Source organism: Brassica napus, chromosome C2 (assembly GCF_020379485.1).
Source record: "Brassica napus cultivar Da-Ae chromosome C2, Da-Ae, whole genome shotgun sequence".
Taxonomy (NCBI): Eukaryota; Viridiplantae; Streptophyta; class Magnoliopsida; order Brassicales; family Brassicaceae; genus Brassica; species Brassica napus.
This window is the reverse complement of record NC_063445.1, coordinates 25,884,847-25,898,703: the sequence shown is the minus strand read 5'-3', so window position 1 is coordinate 25,898,703 and position 13,857 is coordinate 25,884,847. Positions and strand designations below refer to the sequence as shown.

General features: G+C 38.2%; 1 protein-coding gene and 1 non-coding gene across 2 annotated transcripts; one reads left to right on the top strand and one right to left on the bottom strand.

The window, feature by feature from the left end:
• The first annotated feature begins 10,029 nt into the window (after positions 1-10,029).
• On the top strand, positions 10,030-13,130 carry LOC106379484 (monocopper oxidase-like protein SKS1). The gene is made up of 8 exons (XM_013819424.3): positions 10,030-10,325; positions 10,399-10,508; positions 10,598-10,868; positions 11,187-11,289; positions 11,367-11,727; positions 12,197-12,562; positions 12,636-12,714; positions 12,784-13,130. The coding sequence occupies exons 1-8, from the start codon at positions 10,188-10,190 to the stop codon at positions 12,991-12,993; spliced, it is 1,638 nt and encodes a 545-aa protein (XP_013674878.2). The 5' UTR covers positions 10,030-10,187; the 3' UTR covers positions 12,994-13,130.
• On the bottom strand, positions 13,123-13,206 carry LOC125582818. Its single transcript, XR_007320268.1, has one exon. It is a non-coding gene; the product is annotated as a small nucleolar RNA Z161/Z228 (small nucleolar RNA).
• Positions 13,207-13,857: the final 651 nt, after the last annotated feature.

Here is a 13,857-nt window from a genome sequence, read left to right as displayed (position 1 = left end):
CGTTATGCCCACTTGTTTTCTATCTTGTTGCCGCCTCGTATGAGCCACAAAACTTGAAAACAAGATCGTTAATCTTCTGCCACCTTTGCTTACACTGAATAGCCTCTCGCTTTTCACCGTTTACCACCTTTGGAGAGGCTGCATAGTAAGCTACTATTCATTTCCAGAAAGTTCTCGCCTTTTGCTCATTCCCAACCACGGGATCCTTCCTCGTGTTCAACCATGAGCTTATGAGCACTACGTCCTCTGTGGGAGTCCATTTCTTCCTCTCTTTGCGCTCGGTAGGTGTGTCGTCACGGAAGCTTGAAGTTGCAGTAGACTGACTATTAAAGACAGGGAGCTGTGATAAACCCTCATAACGAAACGGCTCTTGTTGACTGCTCAAAAGGTCAACAAAACTCGAGTTCTGATGACTATATGGATTCGTAGAATCCATATCATAAAGAAGAGAGAAAGAAGAAGTAATCTGAAAGAAGCGAGGAAGAAGAAGTAATGTGAAGAAGAGATTAAGAAGTAGTAATGTGGAGAAGAGAGAAAGAAGAAGATCCGGGTTTAATAGAAGAGAAGAGAAAGAAGCATTCATCACACACGTCCTAAAGAAGCATTCGACATTACTCTTGGATTTGAGTTGAGTTAAGATGAGTTGACATGAATCTACCATATTTATTAAACTAAACCAACCATTGATCACACACGTTTTAACAAACCATAACCTAACTCTAACAAGCATTTATTAAACGCATCTATCAACTACCATCCACAGTAAAGCAATAAGGAAAATGCAAGACTTGAAGAAGACAAAGTTTAGCAAATTTACCTCACCGAGAGGCGCCAGTAATGGTTGCTTCTCCAAGACAGGTGATGTGTTTTATCATGTGCCACAACCAGCTCAACCACCAATAGAGGACTCGCAGAAGAATGAAGAAATTAAAAGGAATTAAAGAACATAATGAATAATCTATGTACAAGGTTAAGTTAAAGACAGAGATCTGATAAGAGCTTCAAGATGATGCTATTCTATTAGGCAAATACACACACGAATAGAAGCCTTGCAGAACTATCAAAACAGTAAAAAGAATTACTTAACAGAGATCATTCACTAGATCAACTCATTACACTAAGCTCTTAACTTGATGCTAGCCTCCCACAAGACTAAATGAGTTAATTAGCAAAGATCATTCACTAGATAAACTCAATTTAAATCTCCCACAATACTACATCAGTTAATTAGTAACAAAACAATCTGCTCCTAATTAAGCCTCCAACAAGACTAAAACATGAATCTTTACCTCGACAAAGGCTTCAAGATCCACAAAAACGCCAGGATCCCCTAAACAAACCCACCTGCAACAAACAAAACAGCACAAGCCCCCTTGTTCAAAACCCAGAAACTGAATCATCTACACGAAAACAATTTAAAAAATCGAATCTACTAAATAGAGGAAAAATCGAATCTTACGTTGATGAAATTGCGGGGTCGATGGGAAGCAAACATAGAAGAAGGAAGATAACGGATTATGGTTCTGGAGAAGACTAGAGTTTTGGGAGTGAAGCTGGAGAAGGAGAGTGGAGATCGAGTTTGTGCTGACAGAATAGCTAGAGAAGAAGGAAATGAGATTGCATGCGGAGGTTGGCATCAGCTTGGCGACGGACCAGACTCGTCGCACTACAAGAAAACGTAGCAGTAACAACGGCGGTTTACGACGAAATTATTTCCTCGTAACTTTACATGGGTTTTACAACGCAATTACGAGGAGACATTATTTCGTCGTAAACTCCATGGTAATTTACGACGAAAGGATTTCGTCGTAAAGTCAATGTAAGTTTACGACGAAAGTACGTGGAATGCGAAATAGTTGTAAACGTTACATCGACATTACAACGAATCATGTTACCGTTATATAAAGGTGAAAACGTGCATTCAATGTGCTTTAACTTACCTAAATTCGTTGTAAAGTCGTTGTAAATGTTCCATGTAAAATCCATGTAAAACTTTTCTTGTAAAATCATTGTTATATTTCTCTATATATATATGTCATTTCCCACAACTCTCTTCTTCACAACACACAACTCTCTTTCTCTCGAACCTGATGGCGTTTAGACTATGTTCCTCATTCAGCCACCAATTACTATTTCGAAGATGACGATAAGGAACATGAGTCATTCGTCTGTCTGCCAATTCAGTGGAGCGACAAGGAGAAGTGGACGGAAGTGCAGTTGGTTTATACTTGAAAGGAACCTCCAACCATCGTCAAAGGTTCCTCTCAAGTACAAACCAGCTGCACTTCCGTCCACTTTCTCCTTGTCATTCCACTGAATTGGCAGACAGACGAACGACACAGGTTCCTTATCGTCGTCTTAGAAATAGTAACTGGTGGCTTAACAACGCAATTACGACGAAACCAACGAAACCAAATTTCGTCGTAAACGCCATGTAATATTACGACGCAAGTACGTCGAAAAGTAAACTTTACATCGACATTACAACGAATCATGTTACCGTTATATTTAGGTGAAAACGTGTATTCAATGTGCTTTAACTTACCTAATTTCGTCGTAAATTCGTTGTAAATAATATGTTAAAACCATGTAAAATCCATGTAAAATATTCCTTGTAAAATCGTTGTTATTTTTCAACTACCCAACTCGAAAATTTCTCTATATATATGTCATTTCCCACAACTCTCTTCCTCACAACACACAAACGGGAGAAAAAAAACCCGAAAAAATCAGAAAAAAAAAGATTTGAAAAAAAAATCTAAGAAAAAATGGCCGGTGGCGGTAGTATTTACGAGTTACGGAGTTGGATGTATTTGCACAAAGATTCCGACGGGAGGGTGACAAACGCATTTCTGAGCGGGCTAGAGACATTCATGCACCAGGCGGGCTGTACACCGATCACACAGGAAAGCGGTAAGATGTTCTGCCCCTGTCGGAAATGCAAGAATTCAAAATTTGCACGTAGTGAAACTGTATGGAAGCATTTAGTAAACAGAGGATTTACACCACAGTACTACATTTGGTATCAACATGGAGAGGGTTATGGGGGAAATGAAGCTAGTAGTAGTAATAATAATTTTGAGGATGGTCATCATAGTGAAGAACCGAATCATTTGCATAATGAATATAATTATCATCAAGATCATGAGCAGATGGTAGATCATGATAGGGTTCAAGATATGATTAGTGATGCATTTTTAGAAACAACTACAACAATAGCTGATGGAACTGGAAATGTAGAAGAACCTAATTTGGATGCAAAAAGGTTTTATGAAATGCTAGATGCTGCAAATCAACCAATCTACACTGGTTGTAGAGAAGGTCTCTCTAAATTGTCTCTAGCAGCTAGGATGATGAATATTAAAACGGATCATAATTTACCTGAGAATTGCATGGATGCATGGGCGGAGTTGTTTAAAGAGTATTTGCCAGAAGACAACGTGTCTGCTGAATCTTATTATGAGATTCAGAAATTGGTTTATAGTCTTGGGTTGCCTTCGGAGATGATTGATGTTTGCATCGACAACTGCATGATCTACTGGAAAGAAGATGACAAGTTAGAAGAGTGTCGATTCTGCAAAAAACCACGATTCAAACCGCAAGGCCGTGGGAGGAATAGGGTACCGTACCAAAGGATGTGGTACCTACCAATTACAGACAGATTGAAAAGATTATATCAATCTGAGAGGACTGCTGCATCGATGAGGTGGCATGCGGAACATGTCCAGAGAGATGGTGAGGTTGCACATCCATCAGACGCAAGAGCGTGGAAACATTTCAACAAGGTACACGCAGATTTTGCTACAAATATTCGGAATGTCTATCTTGGGTTATGCACCGATGGATTTTCTCCATTTGGAATGTCTGGTAGACAATATTCTTTGTGGCCAGTCATTCTTACGCCGTACAATTTACCGCCGGATATGTGCATGGAACAAGAATTTCTATTTTTGACCATATTAATCCCTGGGCCGAAGCATCCAAAACGGTCTCTTGATGTTTTTCTTCAACCGTTGATAGAAGAGCTAAAGCAATTGTGGTCAGAAGGGGTGTGGACGTACGATTGTTCCTTGAAAAACAATTTTACGATGCGAGCAGTTCTGCTGTGGACGATAAGTGATTTCCCTGCTTATGGGATGTTGTCTGGCTGGACAACACATGGAAGATTATCTTGTCCATATTGTCTTGGATCGACGGATGCTTTTCAACTGAAGAATGGTAGGAAGAGTTGTTGGTTTGACTGTCATCGTCGCTTTCTTCCACTTGCCCATCCGTACAGAAGAAATAAGACATTGTTTCGGCACAAAAAAATTGTCAGAGACGGTCCTCCTCCATATCTCACCGGCCAGCAGATCGAAGCAGACATTGATTATTACGGAGCTCAGGAAACAGTTAAAGTTGGAGGAAATTGGCATGTTCCTGGAAATATGCCTGATGGATATGGTGTGTCTCACAATTGGCATAAGAAGAGTATATTTTGGGAGCTACCCTATTGGAAGGATCTTCTCTTACGCCACAATCTGGATGTCATGCATATTGAGAAGAACTTTTTTGAGAACATCATGAATACATTACTTAACGTCCCTGGGAAGACAAAAGATAACAAAAAGTCAAGGATGGACTTACCTGATATTTGCTCAAGAAGTGAGTTACATATCAAGAGCAATGGAAACGTTCCTGTTCCCATCTTCCGGTTGTCATCAGAAGCCAAAACAACCTTGTTTGACTGGGTTGCATCAGAAGTTAAGTTTCCTGATGGTTATGTTTCAAATCTGTCAAAATGTGTTGAACGAGGTCAAAAGTTCTCCGGAATGAAGAGTCATGATTGTCATGTGTTTATGCAACGACTTCTTCCATTTGCTTTTGCCGAGCTCCTTCCAGCAAATGTCCATGAAGCACTTGCAGGTAATTATAAAACGTTAATATATATACATATGTTATGAAATGTTATTAATTTGATTACTTTTGCAATATACAGCCATCGGCGCTTTTTTCAGAGATCTCAGCACACGTACGTTCAAGGAAGAAGTCATCGAACAACTTCATCATAACATTCCGATCATATTGTGCAACCTGGAGAAGATATTTCCTCCTTCATTTTTTGACGTCATGGAGCATCTAGTTGTCCACCTACCATATGAAGCATTGCTTCGTGGACCTGTTCACAACGGATGGATGTATCCGTATGAGCGACAGATGAAACATTTGAAGGGGAAAGCAAGAAATCTTGCAAAGGTGGAAGGTTCAATAGTTGCGGGAAGTTTGACAGCCGAAACATCTAACTTCACATCATACTACTTTGCTCCAACTGTTCGTACGAGGAAAAGAGTTCCTAGAAGATATGATGATGGTGGAGTACCGACATCATATCCAATTGATGGTGTTCCTGACATTTTCTGCGAAATTGCAAGGTTTGGTGGTAAAACGAAAGAAGTATGGTGGTCATGTGAAGAGGATAAACATAGTGCCCACACTTATATTCTGCTCAACTGCGAGGATGCAATGACCCGTTACTTTGAAAGGTAAATATTTTTGTGAATGTTAATTATATGAATTGCAGTTAATTATGTATGACTTGATTATTTGTTTAATTTGCAGCATGTTTGTATCTCAAGTTGAAGAAGCAATACCAGGAATATCTGCAACTGATGTGGAGACACGTAAAGATAAGCACTTTGTCAAGTGGTTAAAATCACAGGTACGTAATATATCTCATACATTGATTAATTAAGTAAGTGTTTTGATACTTCAATATTAATTAAGAATAACTGCTTTTTGCAGGTTGATTACGACGATCCTTATTATCCCGTATGGTTTCACGAATTGGTTCAAGGTCCAGTTGCAAAGGTCACCACATCACCTATGTATTTCACACGAGGATTTACCTTTCACACATACGAGTATGGGAGACATCGGGCAACGAGTAACTACGGAATATGTGTGAAAGGTGAAACGGACTTTTACGGGATCTTGCAGGAGATTATTGAAGTGGAATTTCCGGGGTTATTGAAGCTAAAATGCGTCCTCTTCAAATGTGAATGGTTCGATCCTGTTGTGAACCGAGGGATTCGGTATAACAAATTTGGTGTTGTGGATGTCAATTTTGGGAGAAGATACAACAAATTTGAGCCTTTCATTTTAGCTTCACAAGCCGAGCAAGTAAGCTTCCTTCCTTATCCTCGGCTTCGAACTTCCGGGATAAACTGGTTAGCTGCTATCAAAATTACACCTCGTGGACGCATTGTCGCTGGAGAAGAACCGCCCTTGCAAGAAGAAGACGCTATCAATGAAGTTGAGGTACCAGAACAACCAACTGATGAAATCCTTTTGATCGACCCGCAAAACTTTCAATATGAAGATATTCCCGAAGATGCGACAGATGAAGCACGTGAAGACGAGTTCGAGAGAAGCGACGATGATGATTGTAATGATAGTGATGAGAACGAAAACGATTTAGAGTGATGTAATATTGATGAGAACGAAAACGATTTAGAGTGATGTAATATATGTCTCTGATGTTGTATTTCTCTATTGTAACGTATGTTTAAAGAAATATTGTTTTTTTACCATCCTAATGTATGTGTAACAAATGTTGTTTTATATAATATGTATTTGTGTTAATTTTAAAAAAATTATTTGGAGTTTTAGGGTTTTAGAGTTTAAGTTGGAGAAAGAGCACAAAGTAGTAGAGAAGAAGAGATATGATGTTAGATGATATGTGACTTTGGGGTTTAGGGATTTCATTCTCGGTGTTTAGGGTTAAGCGTTGTAAAATCGTCGTAAACCGATTTTTCGACGTAATTTCGTCGTAAATGGAAAAACGCGGGCCTGGTAACTTCGTCGTAAACGTGGGCCTTGTAAATTCGTCGTAAACCAATGTTTCGACGTAATTTCGTCGTAAATCGAAAAACACGGGCCTGGTAACTTCGTCGTAAATTAAAAAACACGGGCCTGGTAACTTCGTCGTAATGTTACGAGGAAGTTACGAGGAAACCGTTTTTATATATATGGGAGAAGTCTTTCAGACGAGCACTGCTCGTATCTTCCTCCCTAACTCCTCTCCCCCTCTAAGGTAACTTTCTCTCTCTATCTTTTTTTTTTTTTTATAGTTTAGGTTGTTAGTTTAGGTGATTAGTTTAGGGAATTAGTTTAGGTGATTAGTTAACGGAATTAGTTTAGATGATTAGTTTAGAAAATTATTTTAAACAATTCGTTTAGGATATATATTAATTTAATTTTTTTAAATTTTCTAGATGGCTCCTAGACCGAGACCAGCAGCTCCTGCACCTACGTATGCGGATTTGTTTGGCGATGGATCTTCCTCTAGCGGTCCATCGTCTTCTTCCGGGACAGTTCCAGACTCTCACACATCTCGGAGAGTTCCTTCGACCCCTCCTCCTCTTCCATCTCAGATGCCTCCCCCACGAGCTCCACCTGTCGCCCCGGATCAGCCTGCCCCACCGGCTGCAGTTCATCCCGATTTGCGGGTGCCAGCTCATGCACCATTCGCAAGATACACCGTCGAGGATTTGCTTGCCCAGCCCGGACGAGAGGGTTTACACGTTCTGGACCCCGATAGACCCCCGGGTACTTATTGGTAAGTACATAAAATTATTAATTTTAAATTTAAAATCTTTGATCAATTTTTTTAACAAATTTGTTATATTTGCAGGTTTGGGGCTAACAACCGTGTTAGCCGGAGCGTTTCAGAGACGATGAAGGGATATTATGACGGCCCTTATCCCAACTGGACCATGACTCCCGATCACGTCAAGACGACGTGGTTTAAATGTTTTGCGGTAATTATATTTACATATTATTAATATTTATATTGTTAATTAAATAATTATTATTTTTTTTTTCTAATCTTTTAAAATGTTTGTTTTTTCAGCAAAGGTGGAACTGGTCCGTAGGAATCACCGAGAGGGTGAAGAGCGAATTTATTGCAAAGGCGAAAACTCGTCTTTGCAACACCGTCTCCGATTGGAAGGACAAGTGGGAGATTTACGGCTATGAGGGGAAGCCGAGCGGGGTCACAAAGGAAGCATGGGATGGCCTCATCACCTATTGGAACGAACCCAGCTCCATCCGCAAAGCCAACTCCTGCTCCGCTTCCCGAAGAACGAGGGATAAAGATGGCCATTTGCCCATGGTTCATAGATCCGGCCAAAAACCCCATGCCGGAATTCGTCTCGAAGCTGTAAGTTTTATTTAAATTTATAATTTTCATTATTTTAAACTTGTATTTATTAATTATATTTAATTTATTTATTATTGTTGTTTATTAGTTGGAGAAGACGGGAGTTTTGCCATCTCTCTCGGACTTATTCAAGATGACTCACGCCTCACCAGATGGGGTTTTTGTGGATCCTGCATCCGAGAAACTCTTCAACGCTGTGGCGTCTCGGGTTGAAGAGCAAGAGACGCAACTTACCCAACAGTCTGCAGATGGATTACCCGTCAAGTTGTCAACCGTAGAGGTCGACCGGATCTTCGAGGAGGTAAAATTTAATAATTTTAATTTTTTTTCTTTATTTTATTATTAACTCTAAATACGGTTTTATATATACATATAGGTGGCTCCTAGAAAGAAGGGAAGGACGGTTGGAATAGGTTCCGTTAACGAAGTTGCAAGGGCGACTTCGTCATACTATTCGAGACGGGACCAGGACAACGACCGGATGCAGGCTCGCATGGATACCCAGCAGCAGCGTTTGGACTCTCTCGAGGGTTTGCTGGATGTGATGGCGGTGGGAAATCCAACTTTGCAGAGAGCTTTGGCGGAGAGACGAGCAGCTCTCGGGATGAGCCAGCCGGATCCCGAAGCAGGAACGTCTACAGACCCGAACCCCTCAGCCAACTACTTCGATGACCATGATGTTGGCCTTTAGTTTCCTTTTTTAATTTCTTTTGTTTTGTATAAAAAATTTAAATTCTATTTAATTAATGAATTTATAGTTTTTTTAAAAAAATTATTTGGTTTCATATTTAATTTTATTTCAAATATTTTAAATTTTAAAATTATTGTTTTATAAAATTTATATAATTATTATAATTAATTAATATTTTAAATATGGAGATGTAAATTCGTTGTAAAATTCCACGTTAAGTCCTCGTAACGTTTACGAGGAATTTACATGAAGTCGTTGTAAAGTCCTCGTAAAATTTACATCGACTTTACGTGGAAGCCTTACGTGGCTTTTACAACGAACTATTACGAGGTATTTACATCGTCATTTACGAGGGCATTACGACGAATAGTTTCCTTCTGCTTTACGAGGAATTGACTTCCTCGTAAACGTAACTAGGACTTTACGACGAAACCTCCGTTACGACGAGCGTTTAACAACGAAACGCGTATCGATGTTAATTCGTCGTAAAGCCCCTATTACGACGAATTTACAACGAATACCGCCCTCGTAAAAAATATGTTTTCTTGTAGTGTCGTCTTTCGGAGAACACAAGAGAAGAGAGAAGAGAGAAGCGGAAAAGACGAAAAAAGAAAGAGAGGAAAAAAAAACCTTTAATTAATCTTCTTCTCCTCGTTGCTGACACGTGCCCATAGAACCCACTTTGTAATCGGTTCCGAAAATCCTCCATTAAAGATCGATTACATACAATTTAATTTCTTTTCATTTAATTAAATGCACCTTTAACTCTAAAAATCTCCAACCGAAACCGGGATAAAGGTGTTCTTAGTTATTTATATCGTGGGTCTAAGCGAGAGCACTTTGTTATTTTCCTATCAGACAGGTCACATGTACTTTACAATATATCGCAAGACGCAAGCCCACCTCTTCCCACACGTGCAGTTATGAGTCTATCATCTATATAGATAGATATTTAATAGGCCTTTTAAGGGTTTGGCACAATGACCGAGCCCAGAGTTTACAATAAATCACTGTGTTGTGTAGAGGAATAAACACACAATTTACATGTATGATTCACATTCCCATTTTTTTTAAGTACATGGATATTCCATAATGCCCGTGTGAATACCAGGATATATTGGTCAGGTACATATAACGTGAACATATGTTTATCATAAAGGGTGGTGATTAGGTTGAAAACGGAGACTGCATGAAATAATTACCCTTCCTTCTGATCATATTCAATATTCAGCACACAGGAGAAGCTCTGTACGCATTTTACAAAGTTTTTCACATTTTTTTAAGTTTTTATTCGTGATGAGGTATGTGGTGGTTGGTGTGTTACTTCTGATCTCTTTGGTCGTCTTGGAGTTGAGCAATGCCATGGCACCTTCTGTTTCGTATGAATGGGTTGTCTCTTATTCAGAACGTTCCATCCTTGGAGCCAACAAGCAGGTTCCATTTATGTTTGCTTATTTAAATGCTAAAATACAGTTTCCTAAATCACTAATTATAGTATATGAATTAGGTTATACTGATCAACGACATGTTTCCTGGACCGATCCTTAAGGCAACAGCAGGTGATGTAGTAAACGTCAACATTGTCAACCATTTGACCGAACCCTTTCTCATGACTTGGTAATTTTTTGTTCACAGTGTAAGTATTTTTACGTATTTTTGTTATTCTAATCATAATCCCTAATCAAATAAATTCACATAAATTTAAGGAATGGGTTGCAAATGAGGAAAAACTCGTGGCAAGACGGAGTTCGAGGGACAAACTGTCCCATACTACCGGGAACAAATTGGACGTACCGGTTTCAGATAAAGGATCAGATCGGAAGTTACTTTTACTTCCCGACACTTCTGTTCCAAAAGGCGGCCGGAGGATACGGTTCAATTAGAGTCTACAGTCCAGAACTGGTCCCGGTTCCATTCCCTCGGCCCGATGGCGAGTTTGACATCTTGATCGGCGATTGGTTCTATACTGACTATAGGGTAAATTTCATTTTCATTCTTGCGTTGAATGTATCTGAGCACATTCAGATAAAACATTTTTATTGGTCTCCAACTTTTAAAAAGCTACTATGCATATAGTCGCATGATCCTTAAATTGTGAAACAATTATTATTGAAGTTATCTTAAAACGTTTTAAAAATTTGAACAGAGAACCTCACAAACATTGGGCGATCTGGATCTGGTTATAGATATATTATCAAGATGAAAAGTTTTCTTGAAAAAAGAAATAAAAATATTGATTCTTTGCACCTTTGCTACATGCATTCATTTTAATTTGTTTTGCTAAATGGGGTAAAGGGTATGAGAGCTTCACTTGACAATGGTCTCAGTTTAGCAACTCCTGATGGTATTCTTTTCAATGGGCATGGACCCGAAGAAGCCTTCTTTGCATTTCAACCAGGTATAACGTCACATTAACCCTATTATTATTATCTGAAATCATACAAACGTTACGTCTTGTTTTGTGCATAATAACAGGTAAAACATATAGGTTGAGAATATCAAACGTGGGTCTGAAGACATCCTTAAACTTCAGGATCCAAGACCATGATATGCTCCTGGTTGAGACAGAGGGTTCGTATGTTCAGAAACGTACCTTATCAAATTTGGACATCCATGTGGGCCAATCATATTCCGTTCTCGTCACTGCCAAAACCGACCCGATTGGAAGTCACCGCTCCTACTACATTTTCGCCTCAACCCGGTTTAGTAATTCATACATGACCGGCTTAGCATTAATCCGATATCCCAACTCCCCCGTTGACCCGGTCGGACCAGTTCCCGCTGCACCGGAATCGTGGGATTACGCCTCCTCGGTTCGACAAACCCTATCTATTAGGTAATTAAAAACTAGTATATTTTACGTGAATATTCACCAAATCCTAAAATTTCCCAGAATTTTTATTTTTACACTCATAAAATATTTTCTGCTTATAAATACACATAATTAGTTATTTGTGATTTTTAATTCTCCTATTTTATTTTATCAAATATATTAATAAAAATACATTAATAACATAGTAATTTGCAAGTTTCTATGATTGGTTGAATTAAATTAAATTTATATATTAGAAATATTTTTAAATAATATTTTTTTAGTGTTTATAGCTAAAATTAATTATTTACATTGTGGAATGGAGAGAATATATGTTATCTGACTTCACCAAATTTTAAACGATTTCCACAATAACACAACTGTTACGTGTTTCTAGACTCAAAAATTATGTTTATATAAGTACACATAATCAATTTTAGGCATTTTCCTAGTTTTTTTAAATTTCTTAAAAAACTTAATAACTGTGACACAGAGAGGACCTAGCCGTTGGAGCAGCAAGACCAAACCCACAAGGCTCATACCACTATGGACGCGTTAACGTGAGCAGAACAATAATCTTACAAAACGATGTCATGTCATCGTCGAACAGGCTCCGTTACACAGTTAACGGCGTCTCGTTTGTCTTCCCCGAAACACCCTTAAAGCTCGCTGATCACTTCCAGCTAAAGAACACGATCGTCCCCAACATGTTCCCTACTTATCCTTCCAACAAAACGCCACGTTTTGGAACATCAGTGGTCGACATTCGGTACAGAGATTTCGTCCACATAGTTTTCGAGAATCCACTTGATGAATCGCAGAGCTGGCACATCGACGGTTACAATTTTTGGGTTGTCGGGTAATAAAAACCAAACATAATCTTAACCATGTTCTTAATGACAACATTAACAATGTTGCTTTAAATGTAATAGAATGGGGTTTGGAGGTTGGTCTGAAAGCAAGAGAGCTGGATACAACTTAGTGGACGCTGTTTCTCGGTCGACAATTCAGGTTTAATTTTTAATAACTTTAATTAATTTTTTATTAGTTTTGATTTAATTATTTTGTGTTTGTGTATAGGTTTTTCCATATTCGTGGGTGGCGATATTGATAGCGATGGATAATCAAGGGATGTGGAACGTGAGATCACAGAAGGCAGAGCAATGGTATCTTGGTGAAGAGCTTTACTTCAGGGTTAAAGGTGATGGACAAGAAGATCCTAGGAATATTCCAACAAGAGATGAATCTCCGATACCGGAGAATTTCCTCCGTTGCGGTAGAGTTCTCTGATAAATATATAATTAAAAAGTATGTGTTTATGTAATTTGTTAGTATAATGATGGTTTATACAAAGAACTAGCAAAACATTAAATCAAAGTGTATTTTAAAGAAAGGGTTTTAATTTGAAGGAATGGATTTTATCTTCAGAGTATAAGGATCGGTGCATCATTAGAATCAGACGACCATCGTGAGAATTTTAGATCCAATCTCATCACTTGAATCGGAATAAATAAGAAGATGAAAAACGATTTTTCTTCAAAAGAAAAAAAATTGTAGAGGAAAAACAAAGAGAACAATTGATTATAACAATATAATCCGAAGACGGAAAAAAAAACACCGGCTGTTTGAATCGCATATGTAATGGGAGTGGACAGAAGGTGACTTAAAGACGAACATGTAGAGATTAGGGTTTTGGGATACGGTGCTGTGATTAAGACGGCTATCCCCGTTTTATTTTATACTAGTGGTTCAAATGTATTTTCTTAAATGAATTTACAATTTATTTTATGGTCTTAGTAAACAAAATATATTCTAAAATATGAAAATAAAAATATGTCGAAAGAGACTGATATTTTTTCTGATCCATTTGATAGTGGTTAGCGACCATAGTGTACTTTGTTTTGAAATTACTTAGTTCAAATGGAATAACATAAGTGGTTGTGACTAATGGATTCAATAAAAGTATGATAAAAATAAAATAGTCGTAACAAAGTTAATTTAGTTGGAATTTAAAATAAAGTAAAGTTGATGTTTTATTTAGAGAACATACTTATACTGTTAAATATCATGTGGACAGTATATAAAAGGAACAATATTGAAAATTTATTTTACAGAGTAATCTGAATTTAAATGTGTGTAATGAAGTTTTGTTCA